This window comes from Chlamydotis macqueenii, chromosome 5, assembly GCF_036417535.1.
Source record: "Chlamydotis macqueenii isolate bChlMac1 chromosome 5, bChlMac1.mat, whole genome shotgun sequence".
In the NCBI taxonomy this organism is placed as follows: domain Eukaryota; kingdom Metazoa; phylum Chordata; class Aves; order Otidiformes; family Otididae; genus Chlamydotis; species Chlamydotis macqueenii.
This window is the reverse complement of record NC_141560.1, coordinates 63,674,377-63,695,375: the sequence shown is the minus strand read 5'-3', so window position 1 is coordinate 63,695,375 and position 20,999 is coordinate 63,674,377. Positions and strand designations below refer to the sequence as shown.

General features: G+C 37.7%; 1 protein-coding gene across 4 annotated transcripts in view; it reads left to right on the top strand.

Moving 5' to 3' along the window:
* Positions 1-20,999, top strand: part of QSER1 (glutamine and serine rich 1) — a 45,527-nt gene that overhangs the window by 6,318 nt on the left and 18,210 nt on the right. For 3 of the 4 annotated variants that reach the window (XM_086748090.1, XM_086748092.1, XM_086748091.1), the window contains exons 2-4: positions 11,339-11,448; positions 12,752-12,916; positions 16,026-19,730. In XM_086748090.1, the coding sequence (XP_086604216.1) occupies positions 11,339-11,448; positions 12,752-12,916; positions 16,026-19,730 (3,980 nt within the window). Of the gene's footprint in view, positions 1-11,338; positions 11,449-12,751; positions 12,917-14,133; positions 14,223-16,025; positions 19,731-20,999 lie in introns of those variants that run through there. The other variant, XM_086748093.1, reaches the window with a different exon arrangement.

Below are 20,999 nucleotides of genomic sequence, written 5' to 3'. Positions count from 1 at the left end.
GTATGATGAGTGCCTATTCCATACATTAAAAAACAAAACCAAAACAAAAAAAAAACAGCTAAAAGGCAGCATATTACTAATCTCATTTCAAACCTTCCTTAGCAACCTTAAGGGTGGCAAAAGTAACATTGAGCAGTGTGCAGGGTTCAGCCTTTCCGGCATGACATTTCTTGTTGTACAGTGCAAGTGACAAAGAAAGGAAAATTATTAGAATTTTTAAGCTAAGAGAAATAATGTGCTCAGAGAGGATGAAGCTCTTAGTTATTAAGTGCTAGATTTACTTATCTCACTGGGCAGATTTCATAGGTTTTGGTTTTACTTCTGCTATTTTTTTCTCTCACCTCTTCTTATCTTATTACTTCCTTGTTTTATGACTCTGAATGGACCACAGGGCATGAATGGACACCTCAAGTCTCCTCAGAACTTTCTCTGGCCATGGGTTACAATAGATAGGGGCAAGGAGTTTTTATTCCTGAATCCCTGCATTTCTTCTTCCTGAACAGTTCAGCAAGAGGCTACATATGTTGAGACAAGCTTTTATTTGCCTATATTGCTTTTCTTGTTTTTCATCTTCCTTCTACGTGCCTACTTCTGTTGCTTGCTTAGGACTTGTATAAGTGTAACCAATTACACTCAGCAGGAAGAAGGCACCCTTAGGCATCCTTATCTTAGAGTAATAGTATTTACCTGGGAGGATACTAAGGAACATTTATTCCTTAATAACCCTATATGAATTATACTTGGGGCTGTCATACATCTAGATTTCGTTGGAGATAGCCCTCTTTTTCACCTGGCTGTGTTGTGTGAGAAGAGTTTAAGGGCTCTGGCCCCTCGTCTAGCGTTTTCAGATGTCTGGCAACTTGTTCTGAAAGCCTTTGGACATCCAGAACATGCCAGACAAATGGCCACTGCACCTGCATGGTGTGTGTGCAGCAGGGCTGGTGTTTCATAGTGATACTGAATGTACCAGCGTGTGCTGCACGTTCCATGTTGCACTTTTTTTCTGACCAGGAAATCCCTTTCAGAAATACGACAACTTAGTGTTTCACACCACATCCTGTTTACTTTCTCTCCTCTTCGGTCAAAAATTCCAGTGCTATACAGTGAATAATTATTCAATTCCTATGTTCCTCTCGTTTCATTATTCTCTGCTGAGATTGCCAAGAGTAGGATTTCTAATAGGTTTTTCTTGACTATGAACATTTGTTCATTTGCTGTACAAAGAGTGATCCTAGAAAACTCACTGTGTGGGCCTCTCAACAGCAATCATTTGTTAACTACCTTCAGTTGTTGCTGGAACTGGTGACTTGGAGATTACCAGTGCTCAGTGCCACTGAAGGGAGCTGGGATTTTCTTCTTTTCCCCTCCAAAAACTCCCTTTTGTTATTCTCTTTAAAAAAAAGAAAAAAAAACCTTTTTTTTTTTTTTTTTTTCACCAGTTAAAGGAATTTTTGTAGCTTTTGTGTGTGTGTACTGTTTTGATCTCTATTGGTACCTGGTTTTGTTTAGACATCTGCCTGAACATCAGGAAATCTTAATTCAATACCTGGGGCACATTTTTTAGTTGAAGCATTCACAAGGAACTGGGTTTGTATGATATTTTCAGCTAAATAGTAACTGGTGACAATGTGGTAGCTAGAGTCCTCTTTGCAAGGTTAGAAATGGAAATTTAAATCTGTTTTAGGATGGAGAGAGCACTGATGAAGAGGTGTAAGACTGCTAATTTTCCTTATAAAATTAGGTAGTAACACGCTGTGATGTTTCCTTTAATGTAAAGGACTCTTGCTGCTGCTTTTTACGATGAACTGTGTGGTTCCTGGGCGCACCACCTAAATTGGGATAGAAGTGGTGTTAGTCATAGGGATGCCTCTTTATTGAATCTAAAGGAGCTCATACGAGCTGCTTAGCCCTTGTAGTGTTGTGGAACGGGGAAAACACTGTACTGGATATGTAGGTGTGCTGGAAGGCTTAGAGCATTTTTAATGATTGTGAACTGTAGACTGTAAAGATGACCAGGGTTAGTAAGGTTTGTAGTCTCAGATGTAGGCAACGAGTAGATGCCTCAATTCTGTGCAAGTTCTGCGGCTGTGAGCTGTGAAGCCACTGATCTTTACAGTGGTTCAGTTGCATACCGAGCTCTTAAAAATTTTAACGCCGTGAAACGTTGAGAAACTAACTCTTATTCCAGTGCTGAGTGTTTGAAACTCGGTTGTGAGGGCTGATTTACCTTTGTAAATCTGAGTGGGTTGATGTTTGTGCTTTAGTTTCCCTAGACTAAAGGAGAACATACTTCATGTGTCATGGAGCTGTAGAGTGCTCTAATTACCAATTAAAAGAAGTGTTGCCTAAGATGGCTCTGTCAGTCAATGGGACATACGTATTTGCACCTCTTACCTCTTTCGTGATGAATATCTCAACTTTAGCATCGTCTTTTCCATATAATTTGAAAAAGAAGAGCTTATTAAGAAATGGGATAGCGAGCAGTCCTGTAGTACCCCAAAGGTGTAATACTCGAGCTTGCCACAAAATATGGCACTGTAATAACTGTGGGAGGATAAGAGGTGAGAAGCATTTCAATACCTGAAATTAGTTGTATTTTTAATAAGGCACGGATGTGGCTAAGCCACATCTTGAGATAATGCTCTGCTGATTTTTATATTTTGAAATAAAATTTTATTATTAAGAGTAATGAAATCTTTTTGTGCATATCTCAGCCAACCGTAACAGAGGGTTATGCTGTGTGCTCAACCATTAATGCTGTGATGATCTTGAGAAGAGTTTTGAATGTTCTCCAAGTATGCTTTTGACAACAGAATAGCATCACATATTGGAGAGAAAGTGCTAGATTTCCATTACCATCTGTTACAAAAGTCTTTGAAATTGTGAGTAAAGTTCTGTAGGAGAGAGGTATTACTAATTTTAAAAAATCACAGCTATTATCTCCATGATGGTTAAAGCTCTTACATAGAGAAAAGAGAAGAGGGTAAGTATGTGTAGTGACAAAATAATACAGTGTTTCAAAAGGCAACAAAAGAAGATTGCAGTTATTTCCAGACCCTAATGGGTACTCAGTTTTCTGCAAGGAGTAGTAGAGTAGAGACTGTCAGGGAAGATATGTGAATCCCCAAAACATTACTTGACCAACCGATGGCTTAAAATGATTTCTGATGCTGCATTATAATATAAATTGCATGGTATATGTCGGCACATCAGTATCTGTTTAGATGTGGGGAGTGATGATACGGAGTTAATGAGGACATCAAAGTTAGGCTTCAATATTCGGAGCAGGAACACTGAAAGCTCCTCATCAGACCTTGAAATCGTAAAAAGTGCATCAGGAACTCAAAACTGACATTATTATAGAATAGTTTAGACAGTCTGTAGCCCCATTAGAGTAGAAAAGGGCGGAGGGGAAGCAGGTGAGCTGTGAAGACTTCCTTAACTAATACAGTGCTCTATGGTCAGTTTTATTTGCAATGTTCGGATCTAAACATGGTTGGCATTTTTTTCCTGTGGGATGTTTTGTGTGATATATTTTAATGAATTCCTGTTCCTGATAGGACAAGAGGAGTTTCCGACAGACACCTTCCTTGGTGCTGTCAGCCCCACTTGCCCTATGGGGTAATGGCCAGAGGGACGGCAGTGGTGTGGGGCTGCGATGTCCAGGCAGTCACCCCCAGTCCTGCAGCCCTGCTCCTGGGCACATGGCGGGGAGACGGAAAGCCCTGGGTGCTCACTGAGCTTCTGGGCTCCCGCTAGCAGGCCAGGAGCTTTGGACTTTCTCGTTAAAGGAGTTTGAAATAGTTCATATTTAGCAGTTTAGTTCTGAATTTAAAATACCTTCACTCTTTCGTAGTATCTGATTTTTGTAAGCCACAGAATTTCATAGAATCATAGAATGGTTAGGGTTGGAAGGGACCTTCAAAGGTCATCTAGTCCAACCCCCCCTTTCTTTTAGAAAGTTGCTTTGATTAGGCTACTGAGAATTTTATTCAAAGCCAAGAGAAGTGGCAGCGATATTTGGGGGGGGGGGGAAGATATATATTTTTTTTTTGTTAAATGTGCAAAAAGATGTTCTTAAACATCTTAAAAAATTATTAAAAATCTTCTTAACAAAAAAGAACATTAGGTAGTTTTTTCCAGTCCCTCCATAGTAACTGAAGTTGAAGTTTATAAATAGCTCATTTCTATCTGACTATTAGTTTTCACAGACATAGTTTCAAAACATAGTTTAACTGATTTTTATGAAAACAGAATTGCAGTTGTCTTTGTTATTAAGAACTCCACAGGTTACTTAATCAGACAAGCCAGCACTTGCACTCAGTTATTGAAGTACTACTAGGACTATTTTGGCTTTCCTGGAGCAGTTCTGAGTTTTTTATTTTTAAGAGTATCGAGCGTAAAGAGTTCAGACATACTAACATGGGAATAAAAGGGAGATGGATCTTTTTTGCTGTAAAATCTTTTTCTCCTCTTTAAGATATGACATGTGTTCAGGTAAAGAATCATAGGAACAGCATAAACTTCTAATCATTCAGGCAGTTCCTTGTATGTAATTTTTTACATCAAAATCTATTCCTTAGAAGCTCCTATCTCAGCTCCTAGAAAGCAAGGAAGTAATGAGTGTTGTCTCTCACACACAGCTCGAGGCAGGCTGTGGTCCGCGTTTTGGCAGTCTCAGTCATACTCTTGGTGGCTCTGCAAATGAAATGAAATGGGAAATCAACATTGTGTTATAACTTCATCTTTAATGAAAGAATGAAGGGTGATTGCCTTTAGCGTGTTACGATTTGATGTATTTTACATTGAATATGTAGTCTGTAATGACCTTAAAAGGGAAGAATGTGGCATAACCAACAGACAGTTGAGATTGTAGATAAAATACTAGTCTTCTGTGTTTTATTGCAACATCATAGTGCTGGAGTCTGGTTCAGTTATTTTCAATCTTTCTGAAAATCATCTTGAAGAATAATATTAGATAGTTAATATTACTTTAAAATATTGACACCTATTTATTTTTTTACATCATAATTCGAAAACAGGCCAGGCAAATGCTGAAGTTGTATGCTGTTCCTAAAGGAGCACACTACGTACCTTTCAAGATATATTAATTTTTGAGATGCTTTTCTTCTAATTTCTCAGTGGTGGACTTTATTTTTCATGTAGCAGATTATTTTTTCTTTTGTCTTGTGGATACTGTAAGTGTTCTGGACTGTTCTCTTTGTGCAAGTGTCAGTTGAATCTTCAAATGTGAAGGATTGTCTTGTCTTGTATCATTTAATGAGAAGATCAGGGGAATTAGATACAGAGAGTAGACTGGTTTACTATTTTTCTCAAACCTGCCAACATTTGCAAGCTTTGAACTAACTTTGTTCTTGCAGTGTCCTTTTTTTTTTTCAGTATGTCTGCAGCTGGGAAATAGAGGTGAAAAATCACATATTTATACATTTCTAAATAAATGTTTTGCACTGAAATGCATCCCTGGACTGAGCAGAAGTTTGTTTTCCTTTGTTTTCCATTGGAGTTAATTTCTGAAACATTTTCTGTTGTCTGTACAGGCTTGCTTTTAAACTTCCATAAGTACGTTGACCTGTCCATTGTATGTGTGATTTGATGTTGTTAACAGTATTAAACTTGTTTAAGTAGCAACTTTCTAGGCAAATCCATCTGTCCTTTATGATTCTACTTTCTTAGAGTCATGGTTGTTTTTGAAATATGAGATCAAACCCATTTTTTGATTAATTATATCTACCTATAATATTACTTTTAAATTTTAATTTTATTCTGAGCTGCGGATAAAAAAAAAAACCCTAGATGCAGAATTACGTTTTAGTTAGACACTGGCAAATGGTGGTGAACTCAGTGGCTGTTAGAATGGGCAACTGAAGCACAAGCTGGCTAAAAGGCCACTTACCCTCCATTTTATCCATATTACATTCAAGTAATGTTTCCAAGTAATACTCTTCCTTTCTGTCTCCATAGGATGCTGCCAATGAAGGCAAATTGTCAAAGATAAATATTTAAGCAAAATATTAAATATTGTATCTAATATAAAACCCGTTCTAAATATGAACCTGCAAGCAGGTAATGCAAGCTGGCAATGTGTTTTACATGTTTAAAATTAAATATAGTGGACAAAAAGAGATGCAAGTTGTGTATTAGTTTCTATATCTTATATTTAGAATGGTATTTTTAGTATTTAGAAATGCATTTGTCATTTTTTGTGGTGTTTGGATCTTAAGCAGCTTTGCTTTCGGCCTCTGACTGGAACTCGGTATTGCATAGCTGAAGAGCTGGCTGGAGAGGGACTCCTTTGCCAAGTGTCGGAGCCTTGAGGTAGAGGGGGAAATTTGAGTAGTATTTCCCCTATACCGCATGTATCTCAAATCAGATAAAATGTAAAGTGTGAGTTTTAAGATATTTCCTCGTCAGTATGAGGCTGTCACTGTATTTTTAATCTTCTTTCTGGTGATTTCTTTAGAAATGGACTGTATGCATAGCCAACTTCCCACAGGAATCGGGAAGCTCTTCTTGTTTTAAGTGAGGCTGCCCAAAAATGTGATCAAATTGCTTCCCTGGTCTGCCTCAAATCTGATCACTTATATGGTGCTTACTGGGTTGCTTTCTTTTGTTTTGTTGGATTTGGTTGTTTTGGATCTCAAACTTGTCAGCCTGCGCAGAGCCCGAGGTTGGGGCGCTGAGGCTTCCCCTCTCTGGGCAGCAGGATCACGGGGCCTTTCCAGTTCTTCTGCAGTCAGGAGTTTCCTCTGCAGCTACTTGTCTGGTAGGTGTCCAGTTTCACTTCGAGCACAGCCTGCGCAATTTGCATACTTTGAAAGTGCTCTGTGGTTTAATGTGTTTTTTAAGCAATTTTCCTTTATGTCAGAGGCAGAAGTTACGAGTGCCTAAGAACATAAGAGCAAGGTATTGCACCCAGAAGTGTCCTTTGCTGCTTAAAAGTTGAGGTCTGTTTTTCACGTGAGCATTATGTGTTTCCCTAGATCTTGAATAATTGCTGTTACTAAACTTAAAAAAAATCTTAATTGCTAAGGTCTAATGAAAATTCATCTGGAAAATAAAGTAGAAAGATGAAAATGCCCTCTTTCCACGTAATGATACTTTTTGTACTGCATGTTAAGTAAAGTAAGATATTTATTTAAGGTGTTTTCACTTCTGTATTTCATTCTGTATAGATGCCTAGGAGAGCAGGGTTATTTGAAAAAAATGAGAGAATTAAAAATAAAAGCTTACTTGTCTGTCCGGTGCTTATCATAACTAAATTTTGTTTCCTTATAAAAGTGATGCTTCCTATCACTTGCGTAAAGCGCAAACCAGAGAATTGTGTTGGCAGGTGAGGAGGGTGGCTAGTGCAATGTAACTCAATAACCTTTTGTAGTTGGAGACCTAAATTAATATGAAGCTATGAGATTGAAGAATGCAGTGGAAGTAAACTATCATAAGAATAGCAGTATGAACAGATATGTGAAAAGTTAATTCAGGAAAGACTCAGCACAGGCTAACAAAAAGGAGTCAAAGTTGAGGTATTTAGTAACAATTAAGTGCAAAGACCATACGTTTTCTTCCAGTACTTTTACTGGAGGGGTCATAGTCTTCTATTAGCCCAACTGGTGTAGCTGAAAAAAAACCAGATTAATATTTAAGTTGTTTCACTTTCATTGTCATAAGGATTTCTTGGTTGTATCATTACAGCAATGACAAATAGTGATAGCTCCTTATAGGACATCTCTGAAAGGACACTTAACTATTATATTAAAATTGAGTGGACCTTTTCAGTGAAAATACTTTGGGGAAACTATTTTCCAAATTTGTGTGTCACACTTGTATTTACTCTCTAGCAGTGATCACTCCATTGTGCAGTTAGCTGTGCCAGTAGAAGTGAGAAATCACTGTGGTGTATCAGGGATGGGGGGGAAGTGTTTTGGGAACACTGTACAGCAAGTAACCATAACAAATAACAAAGTACCAAGTAATGTGAATGTGTTTTTTCAGTAACTAATCTGACATTTCAGTACAAGTGAGAAATCATGCAGAATTTTAACAAACTTTTAAACCAGAGTACAAAAGGCTAGATAGCCATAATGTTATTTGCCATGCTTAATGAATTTTTGATATGCAAATTACATGCTGTATAAGCTTGTAGGTTTAAAAGCTAAATTTTATAAAAAGAAACCCTAAGGCAGTAATCTTATTTCAGATTGCTGTGCTCGTGTTTAGGATAAGCTTATGTAAACTGAAGACATACATGCAGGGTTTTTTTTTGAGATAACAATCTACATTCCAGCAACTAGTAATTATACAATAAACAATTAACTGTTCTAATAAATGCAGTGTTTTTATTGAAAGACAGGTTATTTTTTGAGGTTGCGGTTGCATTAACTATGACCTGGGAGTTTGTATGTTAAAAAAAAACCCAACTCATCAGATACTTTGAGAATTCTTACGATGCTTCATGACTAGAATTCTGAGATTCTAGTAGTTTTTGAGCTACTAGGTCGAAAGGTTATTTCGTATCCCAGTGTTAATTCCAGCCACCTCTGTGTTACAAATTTTTTGTCTAAGTTTCTTTTGCAAGTTACTTTGATCATTCAGAGCATTCTGCCTCACATCTGCAAGCTTGTGTGTAAAGCTGTCACATAGTTTTTGCGTACACTGTACCTTTCCTTTACAAAAAGGGGTTTATTGCAAGGCAGTGAAGAGGGAAAAATGAATCACAATCTTCACCAACTAATCAGAGTAAGCAGAAATGTCAAATTAAAAAAAAAACAAAACAAACAAAAAAAACCCCAACAAACAAAAAAAACCCCACCAACCAAAACCAACCAAATAGCAAACTAATTTTTCAATTTCCCAGACTTTTCAGATGGTTAATTTAAAATAAAATTCATCCACTTTTTGTTCATGACCTTCTACTGTGACAATGTAAGAGGAGGAATAATGCAATATTATTTGATGTAATCTGTACCGGGTTTTGTGAGTCTCACCTCGTCTGGACGGATGTTTGCTAAAAAGTGTAGGCCCACTTGCCTAGAACACCACTGCAATGCCAAACATGCGCTTCAGCCTGAAAATACCTGAAACAGGAAAAGGAAGGTGTTCCGCTCGATGAGCGATATATGTAGTATGACTTCACAACTTGCCTTTTAAATATGTATGAAAGAAAAGTCAGTGTCGTGGTTTAAGTAAACTTGATAGTAAAACTGAGTAAATCCTATTACGCGTGGAAAGTTTTCACAAGGTCAGATCAGTGTCTGTGTCAGTGAAAGTAATACTTGCTAACAGTGCTTGTGCTACTGTGGTTCAGCTTAGAAACTTATTTTCTTGTGTAGCACATTTTTATTTTTAAGAAGTCTGAAGAAAACATCATGTGTTCTAAGTTTTATGATTTTTCTAACTATGCAAGTTTGTCAAAAAAAGCAAAACACTTTTACAAGGCAAATTTTAAAGTTAAAATATTTGCATTTAAATGGGCTTTCTTACATGCGTAATGTTTTATGCACAGTACGCAATGTAATTTTTTTTTCTGGATATAGTAAAATTTTTTAATGCTGTAAATAAAAAATAATAGCCTATAGTGTCATGCAGTCATGCCTGCCAGTTGTCCATAGTAGTTATGCAAATAATTATATTTCAGTCTATATAATAGACATCAGTTGCTGATACATGGTGTCAAACTATGCAAAGATCCTGTATGAGATAAGCATATCAGTGTGCTGACTCTGAAGTGAGGTTTGGTGATTCTCCAGAAGGTAGTTATTGCTGTGAAAGGTGTTAAAGTGCTAGACAGTGAGTGCAACTGAGAAAAGCAGTAGCTGAGGTTCGTGGTTTTTTTTTTTTTTTTTTTTTTTTTTTTTTTTTTTTTTTTTTCCCCCCCCAGAGGATTTTAGTTCATTCTTCAGGCTTGTGCCTTAGTCTGGCACACTGACTGTAGGAGCACTGCTATGCTATGAGCAGCTGAAATGGAAAATATATCCCCTGTCAGTGTGTCTCAGGCATGGAAGTTAATCTAGAAGTCTAAAGTACTGTGCTTGTGTCAGGCTTTTGCTAGTTCATTATTTGAGGAGGTCACAGTGCTCTTAAAGGCTCATCAGATCTCCACTGCCTCCTCTTGTTGTCTTAATGAAAATGAAGCAAATCCAGTACTGTTGCCAATTTTTATATTATTTGATGACTTCTATAAAAGTTTCCCATGATGTCATGATTCCTGGCATCAAGTGTTCAATTTTTCCCTTATGCAGAGTGACTGCCCCCTCATCCCAGGGGATGAAAGAGGGTAAGAGAAGTCTCCCTTACAGCAGTCAGTGGGGAGGGCTGTGGGTTTCGCCATTTGTGTTTTTTCACATCTGTTTACAATCGAATTTTGAACTTAAAGCAATCTCACATGTGCACTGGAGTAAGTAGCAGCTACCTATAAACTTAATGTCCGAAAGGCAAGAAAAGAAGATAAATGGTTAGTCTGTCATGCTGGCATTCATTTTTTCCATTTGACAGGTGCTGTACAGAGCTGAATCTGTGGAAGCTTGAAAGCTTTGGGATTTTGTTTTGTTTTCCCCTCCTTTTTCTGGAAATCATTAGCACTTTTGGCAGGTTCCTAATGTTGCTTGATGTTTAGATTGCATTTCTTTTTCTTCATTATTGCTTTTGCATGGGCCCAGACACTGTATATTTTCAGTTTGCTTCCATTAAACCTGATTAAAACATCATGTTCATTTAGATGACTCATTTCAAAACTTTAAATAAAAGCTGTGGATCAGTAACTGCTATTTAATGCTAAGAGGTCTGAGGACTGAGATTTGTCACTTGCTAGTGCTCTTACTGTCAATTTTGTTAGAATCATACCAAAATTAACAAAATCTTTGAAAAAATATTTCTCCTGCAACTTCCTAGTCATTCCAACCTTTGTATTAAATGTGGTACTGTAAGTTTTAATGGAATCAGAAGTGAGCATGTATCCGTAGTCATCTGCTTTGCAGATTTTACATCGTTAAATCATTACCAAAAGTGTCCATCCAGTGGTCCTTACAGTTGAACTAGGAAGACCTCTGTCTTTCTGACCTAGTCCTTTGTAGACTTTTCTGTGATCAACTTTGATTTTTGTAAGGGATTGTTCTGTGGGTTGTTCCTCCCTTTGGTTCGTTATGTTTTGTAGTACTTTTTTTAATTGCTTAACATTTTTAGTGATGTCCTAGCACAATCACATCTGTCAGACCTTGGGCTTGTGTTCTATTTCTACAACTTTGACTTCTGGTTGGGATTTCATAGTTATACTTCATATATATAGCTGTATATTTTTATTAATGATGTTTAATTCCTTCCTTAGCTTAAGCTATGGAGGAGGACATTCATCGCATTCAGAAACAGATCTTCACAGACAGACCTACACAGCTTCTCATCAGCTTTCTGGATACTCTGCTACACACCATTCTACTGGTAACTGTCCGTATAATGAGATTACAGCTTAAATAGCTAAAGGAAAAAAAAAACCTCAAAACTGTTACATAATTTAGATTCAAGTTGATGAATTTGATAATCATTGGGAGTTTGTCATGCAGGTGGTGGCAAGTGATATTAGAAAAGCTAAATTAGTAGTAGGGAGTTAACAATCAGTTGTTAGCTTTTATCAAAATGTGGTAAGTAGAAAGGAAAACGTAAGGGGGGGGTATGCTCAATAACTTATTGTTGATTCTTAAAGAAACTACATTTATTCTGTAAAGTACAGCTTTTCAGGCTGTCGCCTATGCATAAGGGCCAAATGTGAAGTATGCCTCAAAGCTAGCTGCAGAAATCGTGCCAATTCTTTTAGACTAAAGCAAATAGAAAAACTAACGCAAGCTGGAACACACTTACTAGTGCTTATATGTGCAAACTAAGATATAGTGCTGGGGGAAAGTTAAAATTTACTTTAAATTTAGTAGCAGGTTAGATGATGTTACATCTTCATCAGGATCTGTCTGTGATCGTGATGATATCCTGTCTCCGTGTCGGGAGAAGACAGGGCATGACCACTTCACGCTTGCTTTGCAACCTAGTTTCTAAGGAAAGATAAGTGAGCTCATGCGCTGGCTGGAATCTGCAGTCTCTTGGCCGGTTCCTCGATCAGGACGATGGAGGGTCAGAACTGCAGAGAAGATTTCAGAGTGCAGACCCTGCAGTCTTGACATAATCTCAGTTACTCAGAAGTCTGGATCTCTGCAGCGCTTCCCATCAAGCCCCCTGCGTTGAAAGCTGTGAGCAGCAGGGAGCACACGGAGGTGTTTGAAACAGGGAATGCAACCAAAACCGCTTCTCTTGTGCCAGTCCTGCAGAGGAGTCCGAATTGCTACAGGCTGCCTGAAGTGGGAAAAGATGGATACAGAAAAGTTGAACCCGTTTAAGAAGGAACTGTAAATGTTTAAACAGTTCATGTAAAAAGTGGAACAGTGAATCTTCAGATGAAGGCAGAATTTTATTGGTTGACCTAAGTATTATTTTTAAGCATCATACTTAACATAAATTTAACAGTAGATTTTAAAATATATATACTATATACTATACTCAAGTTCCAGTTTACAATTACAACACTGCAAAACAGTTAAACACTGAAAAAATCAATGTACTTTAATAATATTGCTAATGTTTCATAGGTTATTTTTAGTGAATTATGAATATATATCCTTGTTATTTGATTGAGCTTCTTAGACAATTCAGATGAACTTATGTTTGTTTTGTCTCCTTTCCCTCCAACCTCATCCAGGTCTTTCAGGAATATTTGATACCAGTATGCATAGTGCTGGAAGTAACACTAAGGAAACTTCTTCAGTTATGAATTTTCTCTCGGCTATTGAGTCTCGTACCGCTCAAGCAGTCTCTTCAGGATCTACGCTTTTACCACAATTCAGGGCTCCTTCCTGGCAGACAGGTGAAAAATTTCTCTTGAGATAATATTTTGTTATGATTATATTGAATGTTTGGGAGAATTTGAAACAAAAATGTCCTGACTAGCTGAAAAGGCTACATGGCTTGTACCTCTTTTCCATCTTAGTATTTTAAAAAATTTCAAAATAACTGAAATTATATTAGCAGAATTGTATTGGAAGAGGAATTACGTGAGCAGAAGTTCTAATTGTTTAGACAGAGTTTAGATATATAGGATATTATTTTGTCCAATGAGTCAAATTTATTCTCCAACTTTGTTTGGAATTAGTCTTACTAACACTGTAAGCATATTCAGGTAGACTACCTGTACACCCTAGCAGATCTTTCATTCTCAAACTCTGTTCCCTGTCATAGTTATTCTTCTGTGATATTACTACTAAAAGTCCATGGATGACTTTAGCTCCTTTGTACACAGAAGTAGTGAGCAAGGTGTTCTCAAAAAGAAGATCTGAGGTGCATCTCGCATAGAAATAGGTGATCTAATTTACAAAAAAATGAACATGCCATCTTTTTTTGGCAGACTGACTGCCTTCTATAAACATCCCCCATCTGTCAAGCCTTCTGTGCAGAGCAGGAAACTTCACATATTCTGAGCTTGCTATAGACAGCCACACCAAGATAAGTGTTGCTACTGCATCTGTGAGTAGCTTCAAGTTATGCTTAATCTTACGTAGTGATTATGCAGCTGTGCAGTGAATCAGATCTATTCACTGATCTGACAGAAAACATTTGGGTGGTTTTTTTCCTTTGGTGGGATGGTTTTTCACTATGTCAGCAAGCTGATCTGTGTCTCAGTGCAGCTGTATAGAATGGTTTGGGTTGAAAGGGGTGATGCGACCGTATGATTACTGGTTCTCATTTAAGGGAGGAGGCATAAGGTAGGAAGAGGGAACAGTTGAACAGTCCTTTCGTTGACAATTTGCACTTGGTGTGTTAAGTGTAATGTGCGGCTACATTCCATGAAAAGCTACTCAAAAAGTTCAGAAGAGAGTGTGGCTTTTTAGTCACCACAGAGAAAAGCAGATATGTGGGAGCACAGATGAAGACACACGCTAGTCTGTCAAAAAAGTCTTAATATAATTCAGTGGTGTTTAGAGTTGTGATGACCCATCCTCACGTTAGATTGTCAGCTGGGTAGAATTTCTTTTTTCTCTTCGTCCTAGCATTTTCTCCATTGCAGCCTGCCTAACAGTGAATTGTGAAGAATGGGGAGACATGCTGTGGGTCGGGTTTGATGTTGATACCAGTGATTGAGAGACTTCTCAGTACTCATTACTAAGAACTCATCAGTAAGCCCATTTTCAATATTACCAGTTCTCTGAGTTTTCTGTTGTCCTTTAATAGTTTTACTGCTTTTCTGTATCCCTCAATCGTCCCAAGTGTCTTTTAAGAGCTTTATCTTCTACAGACTTTTTTGATGAGGGAAAACAAGTGCTCTTCAGTCTTCAAGGTGACCTTTCTTTAGAAGGGCTTTTTACTTCGGGTGCTTCTGTGAATGGCTGTTGTCTGGTTTAAGAAATTACGTGCATAGTAGGAGGGGCTTTAATTTGGAGAAGAGAAGGGGAAAATACAAGTTAGATGAGAAATGAACACCTGCAGTTAAAATAGGTATAAATTCTTTCCCTCCTTTGATGCTTTGGGATGGCCCTACCTTTCTGTTAGTGGTAGGGATCAGTAAAAGAGAACCCAGTTGTACATGATGTTGCAGTTTTTTAGAATAGGAAAAAACCAAAGCATTAAAATACTGCTTATGTTTTCTTACTCAGAAAGACCTTATTGTTGACTCATGAAAAATACCTTGACATTCCTTCAGTATCACATCTCTTCATATCAGTTTGTCTTGAACTGAAAGGAAGAAACAAAGACTTTCTTTTGCAGCTTCATCTGAAACTTCCAAAGCAATTGTGTGATTAAGTTGCAGTCAGTTGAAGAGGACTTAATATATTTTGAGATGAAAATGGATTTTTTTTAACTGAAGTATTTGTCTCAAAACAAGCTTTATTTACTGAGAGCTTTTTTATTAAGTAATCCAAAGCTAAAAGCTGTTTTAAGTATCCAAGAAGAACTGAAAAAGGTCAAATTATTCCAGTGATTTTAATTTTTCTGATTTGCATACCCATGCAGATTTCCCAGTGGAAACTGACTCCTTTACAGATTCCTTTACAAGAAGTTTAAGCCTCTCTGAGAATAAACTTACCTTCTTCACTGTCTTTCATAGACTTTAGAAATAGTACACAAACTTCACCAGTACCTGCAAGTTACGAGGTGAAAAGCACTGAACAATATGAATCAAAGCTTGAAAGGGAATTTCATACTCCTGTTTCAGTTGGAGTAGTATATTCTGTTGAGAAATCTTGTTTAAGCCAGGATGTCAGACCAATATCCAAAAGCAAATAAGTTAGTATTATACCTTTCAATTTGATAGTTGCTATCGCACTCTGCAGATAGTTGCTGTCTATGGATATTTTGGACTCAAAATATTTCACTGTGGAAAGCATACAAATGACATTTATTCTTTGTATTGAAAGTCAAAGCCCTAGTTAAGAAACATGTATTACAAAGGCCATTAGCTATTTCACTGTAGACTCTGAAATGTTTCACATAAAGTGAGTTATAAAAGTAGGTGGGATTGCTGCTTTAACTGTGTATGTATTACAGTTGCTATGGTGTAATTTTGCCTTTTTACTGTACAGTAAACATGCCTAGGGCTTCTCGTCAGGTGTTCTCTACTGTGAACTTCTTTTTAAACTGAAATAAAAACTAATAAAGAGCCTTCAGTTTCAAAGTAGAATTAATTTTTTATCCACAAATTGCATCTTAAGGATATGAATCTTTTCCCTTGGCAATTCACACTGTAGATAAACAATTTGGAATTCTTAAAAAAGCCTGCACTTCCAGTTTAAAAATTACTCATGATAAGTGCCTCCCTTTATATGTTTTTGTTGAAAAGGATGGTGATTCTAAAGAAGGTTATATTTGTAAATGCTGTAATATCTTACAATTAAATGAGTTATAGAAATGCGGAGTGTTGTAACTTGTAAATCCCCCTTATGCTCTTTTTCCCTTCTTGTTTTGTTTTTGTTTTTTTCCAGGTATGCATTCTTCAACAGCCACGGAACTATTTGTTACTGGAGCTTTGCCAACCTCTGGAACATTTCCACCAACATCTGCTTTATCAGCATATCAGCATCCCAACACTTTCAGCAGTAGAAACTTTGCTACTACCCCTTCTCTTACTCTTCAAGATACTACTTTCAGTGCTACGTCAAATGGTCTTTTAACTACCCATGATCCTTTACTACAGATTAAAACATCACAAGGCACCGTTCCAACTGCTTTGACATTTGAGCGCCTAGGCAGTTCTGTTTTAAGTACCAGTATACCACCTCAGTCATCAACATATCGTTCTGCTCAAGAATCTGCACCCCACCTTTTGCAACCTCAATTTAGTTTGTTGCCTTCAACCCTTGGAGGAGCTCAGCAAGTTTCTCAGGCTTATAGTACATCTGTCTTTACTGGTTCCACTGCTTCTATCGATAGAGCACTTCAGCGAGAATGTAGTGTTATTAAACACCATCAGCGGCCTTCAAGTACTCAGTCTGTTCAGGCTCAACTGACTGTTTCACAGCATTCCTTACACAGCTATTTAACGAGTACAAGTGGAGTTAATTTTCAAGATGCAACTAGGCACTCAGCATTATCCTGCAGTCCAATTGGAGATGTTACTCAGGTGAGCAATGGAGGACCACAGCAGAAGACTTCTCAAGTCACAGTGGAACTTGCTCAGTCATACACATCTGCAATTCCATCACCTGGTTTTCCTTCTGCTTCTACAGCAAAAGTGAAAAACTGTTTCACGAAGCAACCTCCGAGGTCAACAAAGACCCCCAAACCTCAAAGTGTAGCTCCCACTGTGCAGACACAAAGCTATGCCAAAACTGCACAAAACCAGAGTTCTGTCATTACAGGCCAAGCACAGATCTATTCTACAGCACAGCTCCCAAGCCTCTTGTCGGTCAGCCAGTCCCAAAACTATGTTTCATCCCAGGCTCAGACTGTGCCACCTGTCAGTCACTCACAGGATTTCTCATCCGGCAAGGTTGAAAAGCTGCCCTCACTGTATAAAACATTGACTTTTTCTGGGCAATCACAAACTATTACTTCTGATAGTCAGACTCTAAGTTACTCCTCAGAGGAACAGGTATTGACTTCAGTTCCAAATGAGAACTACTCTGGGCAAACGAGGGAACTTTCTTCAGTCAGCCAATCCCAGAGCTACTCTTCTAGTCACTCTCAGGGTTTATCTCCAGTTAGCCAATCCCAGGTTAGTTTTTCATCTCAATCACAAGTTTTATCAGCCGTTAGTCCTTCAGAAAGCTATTCTTCAGGGCAGTCTTTAACATTAACATCGCCTTCTCTTTCCTTTAATGCCTCTCCTCGGATACAAACTCTTCCAGCCTCGAGTCCTAATCAGAGCTATATTTCTTTACATTCTTCTCAGAACTCTCAGTCTCAAGAATCCTCCTCTCCGCAGTCTCAAAAGTTTTTGCCATCTGTCCAGTCTCCTCCTTTTGCATCCCCAGCTCATTCACAGACATTGCAGAACAACAGGCCTTCCTCGGAAACAAAGTCATATATTAAAAGGAAGTCTGACTCCAATTTGTATGCCTCATCAAAACAAGAGGAGGAATTATCAATGCAGGATATGCAGGCATTGCAACAGCAAGCTGCTCTCGAATCTTCCACTCAAAGGCTAACTGATGAGGAAATCAGTGCTCAGGATGCATCCTATAGGGTCTCAAAAGCAGATGACAGATATTCTCAAAGTGTAATCAGAAGTAACTCTCGTCTTGAAGATCAGGTTGTTGGACTTGCTCTTCAAGGAACAAAAAAAGATGAAAGAATGGTCAATTCTGTGGAACAGCTTTCCCAGCATATTGGCCACATCACTAGCCTAAGCCATGATATGAAAAAGACAGCTAATTTAATGCAAACAACACAAGTAACTGTGAGTGCTAAAGAACTAAACCAGCAGCATTCTCTTATGCATAAGGTACACGAAAGTAAAGCTCAAGAACAGCAAGGCCAGGTCATTAGTACACCATCACAGGTTCAACCTCATGCTTTAAGACATGGTCATCAGCTGTGTTTGCCCAGTGCACAGGTACTTTTGGAATCAGCCTGTGACTTGCAGATTCTCCATCAGTCAATACTGCAGTCAGGTTTAGAACAAGCAAAGACATCACCGCAAGTGCAAAGAATACAGAGTCCTCAACAGGTGACACATCCATTCCTTCAGATGGATGGTCATATAATTCAAAGTAACGGGGGTCATTCTCAGCAACAACTTCATACTCAGAACTCGGAAGTAATGAAAATTGACATTTCTGAGCCCTCAAAACCACTACAGCAACATTTGACAACAAAAGATCATTTTACTCAGACAAATCAACATGATTCAAAAAATCAGTTTGTTTGTCTTAGTTCAATATGTTTCCCAGAATCTATACTTCTCAGTGATGAGAGGAATATATTATCCAACGTAGATGACATCTTAGCAGCAACAGCAGCAGCCTGTGGAGTGACACCATCTGACTTTGCCAAATCAGCTTCTAATGAAGAGGAAATCCAATCTGTTGAAAATAGTGAGGAGTCTAAAACACAGTTCCGATCAATAGATGTAAGACATGTGTCTTCTGGTTTCAGTGCCTCACCTACTGTACTTGGAAAGCCAGCAAGCATTAGTAATATTTCTCTGAATGGAGGCCAGATTACTATAAATCTTACACCAGTGTCAACAATACAGACAAAAACTGTGAACCTTGACCAACAGCACATTGAAACTTCCGATCAAAACGTACCAGCGAGAATAACCTCTCCCACCCTTGGTGCTGGTCAAGAGGAGCAAGAACAAGGGTCTGTTCCAGTTAAGAAACAATCCAGCATCAGTCATGAATCTGAAGAAGATAATGATGCTTCTGCTGATGGTACACTGAATGCAAGAGACACAGAATTTGTTTCAAGTGGTAAGAGTCTAAGTGAAGAAAGTGCTGCTTCAGAGAATGACTTCAACGTGGGTGGTGATGACGGTACAGTAGCAGGTAACCAGTCAAAGGGTCCATTGCAGCCACTATCTGTGCCCCAAAGTGGAGATGGAATCATTAGAATTGAAGAAGAATGCCAAGATTTAACTCAAGGGAACCTTCAGTTGAAAAAAAACAAAGGAAAAAGCCAAAACAAAAATGCTGCAGAAGATGACAGTGCAACTCAGAAACAGGTAAAAAGAAGTGGACAGTGTAAACGTCAAAATTCAAGAGGAAATGACTCATGTTTGACATACGCTTCTACTGTTTCTGAAAGTTGTTACGATACTTACCAGCATCAGGAAAGAATGAGGCAAAAAATTAAAGAAGTTGAAGAAAAGCAGCCTGAAGTCAAAACAGGCTTTATCGCATCTTTTTTAGACTTTCTAAAGTCTGGGCCTAGGCAACAGTTTTCAGCTCCAGCCGTACGAATGCCAAACAGGACTAGACGACCGGTTACCCAAATAGTTCGCGCCCCTTGCCTACAGCCTTCTGCAAAGCCTCAGCCTGCAGCAGCAGCACCTGTAGCTGCTGAGGTTAGTGGAGAAAGTCCAACCAAAAAAGTTGAAGAAGAAATTAAGAAAAATTTAGAAACATTGCCTTCATTTTCTTCTGATGAAGATGATTCTGTGGGGGGTAACCATGATCTTCAGAAGAGCATCTCTACTGCATTGTCAGCCCTGGATGATACATCTGACAGAAAGAACAAATCAGGTAAAACAGTTACTGCAAGTGCATATGTTGAAGGAGATTTCTGTAGCTGATGGGAAAAAATAAAGAGTAATTTTAGCTATCTTTAGTTCAGGTGAAGGTTTTGATTGCTTTTGATTTTAATCACAGCCATAATTAAGAGTTTAAGAGTTCTGTTCAAAAGATGTGTTGGCTATGAACTAAACTGGTGTTTTACATAATTAGAAAATATGTAGATAAACTTTTTTGTGCTACTTAGGTAGGACTCTTCTAATGCCAAAAAGTTATTTTAGCCTGGAATTGGAATAATATGTCTGTTCTTTTCTTTGCTGGCTTGGAATGCTAAATATGATTTTCATCTAGAAACCTCAACAAATTATCATATCAGAGGTTTTAAACCTATTTAAAAAAAAATCTAGCAAGGGAATGTAATAATAATTGTATTATTACATCTATGCTGTATGCTATGTTGTCTGTGTTCATAGCTTTTTAACTGATGCTTGTTTGTTTTGAAGTACTTTCCACACACAGAATGTTTTTGCCTAGATAGACCTTTTCAGTTAAGTTTGTTTTCTCTGGTAAGCAATTAAAAACTATCCAGCCAATCACATAACTCTTCTTAGTCAAGAGAAATACCATTACCTTCTAAAATAATCATAGGGAGAAAAATGAAATGTTTCTTAAACTCTTCTCAGGACCCATGAACCATAGGCTGGTTCTTAACAAAATAGAATAAAGTATTTTTTTTCTCTTTTTAGATTAAAGGAAAGAGAGGTTTTTTGGTTGTTTGTTTGTTTGTGTGGTTTTTTTTTCCCCTCTTGAGGTGACATCATTTACTGGAAAATATGTAGCACAATTGAACTTAAATTGTAATAATCAGACCTAAAATACTGGGAAAAGATTGCAGAAGACACAATATACTAAACAGTACTTCATCTTAATTACTATTCTGTTTTCTCCTGTGGATATTTCTATTAAATTATATTAAGTTCATGTATTTTACAAAGTCTGTTACAGAAGATGAAGTTCCTCATGTTTCTTTCAGTTGAATGTGTATTTTAAACAAGAAAGCAGTGACCTTTTTTCCCCCAGAGAGGTGAAATGTGGATAATGCCGTGGTTTGAGCTTCTCACTGAAGTTTGTTAACTTTAATAAGCCACGTTCTGTGTACAACTTCCTAAGGAACTATTTCAAAGGGTTTTGGTTTGTTTGTTTTCTTTTTTTTGTTGGGTGAACATTTCTATTACTGTTTTGTTTGAAATTATTTATTTTACAATATTATTATCTTCTTTA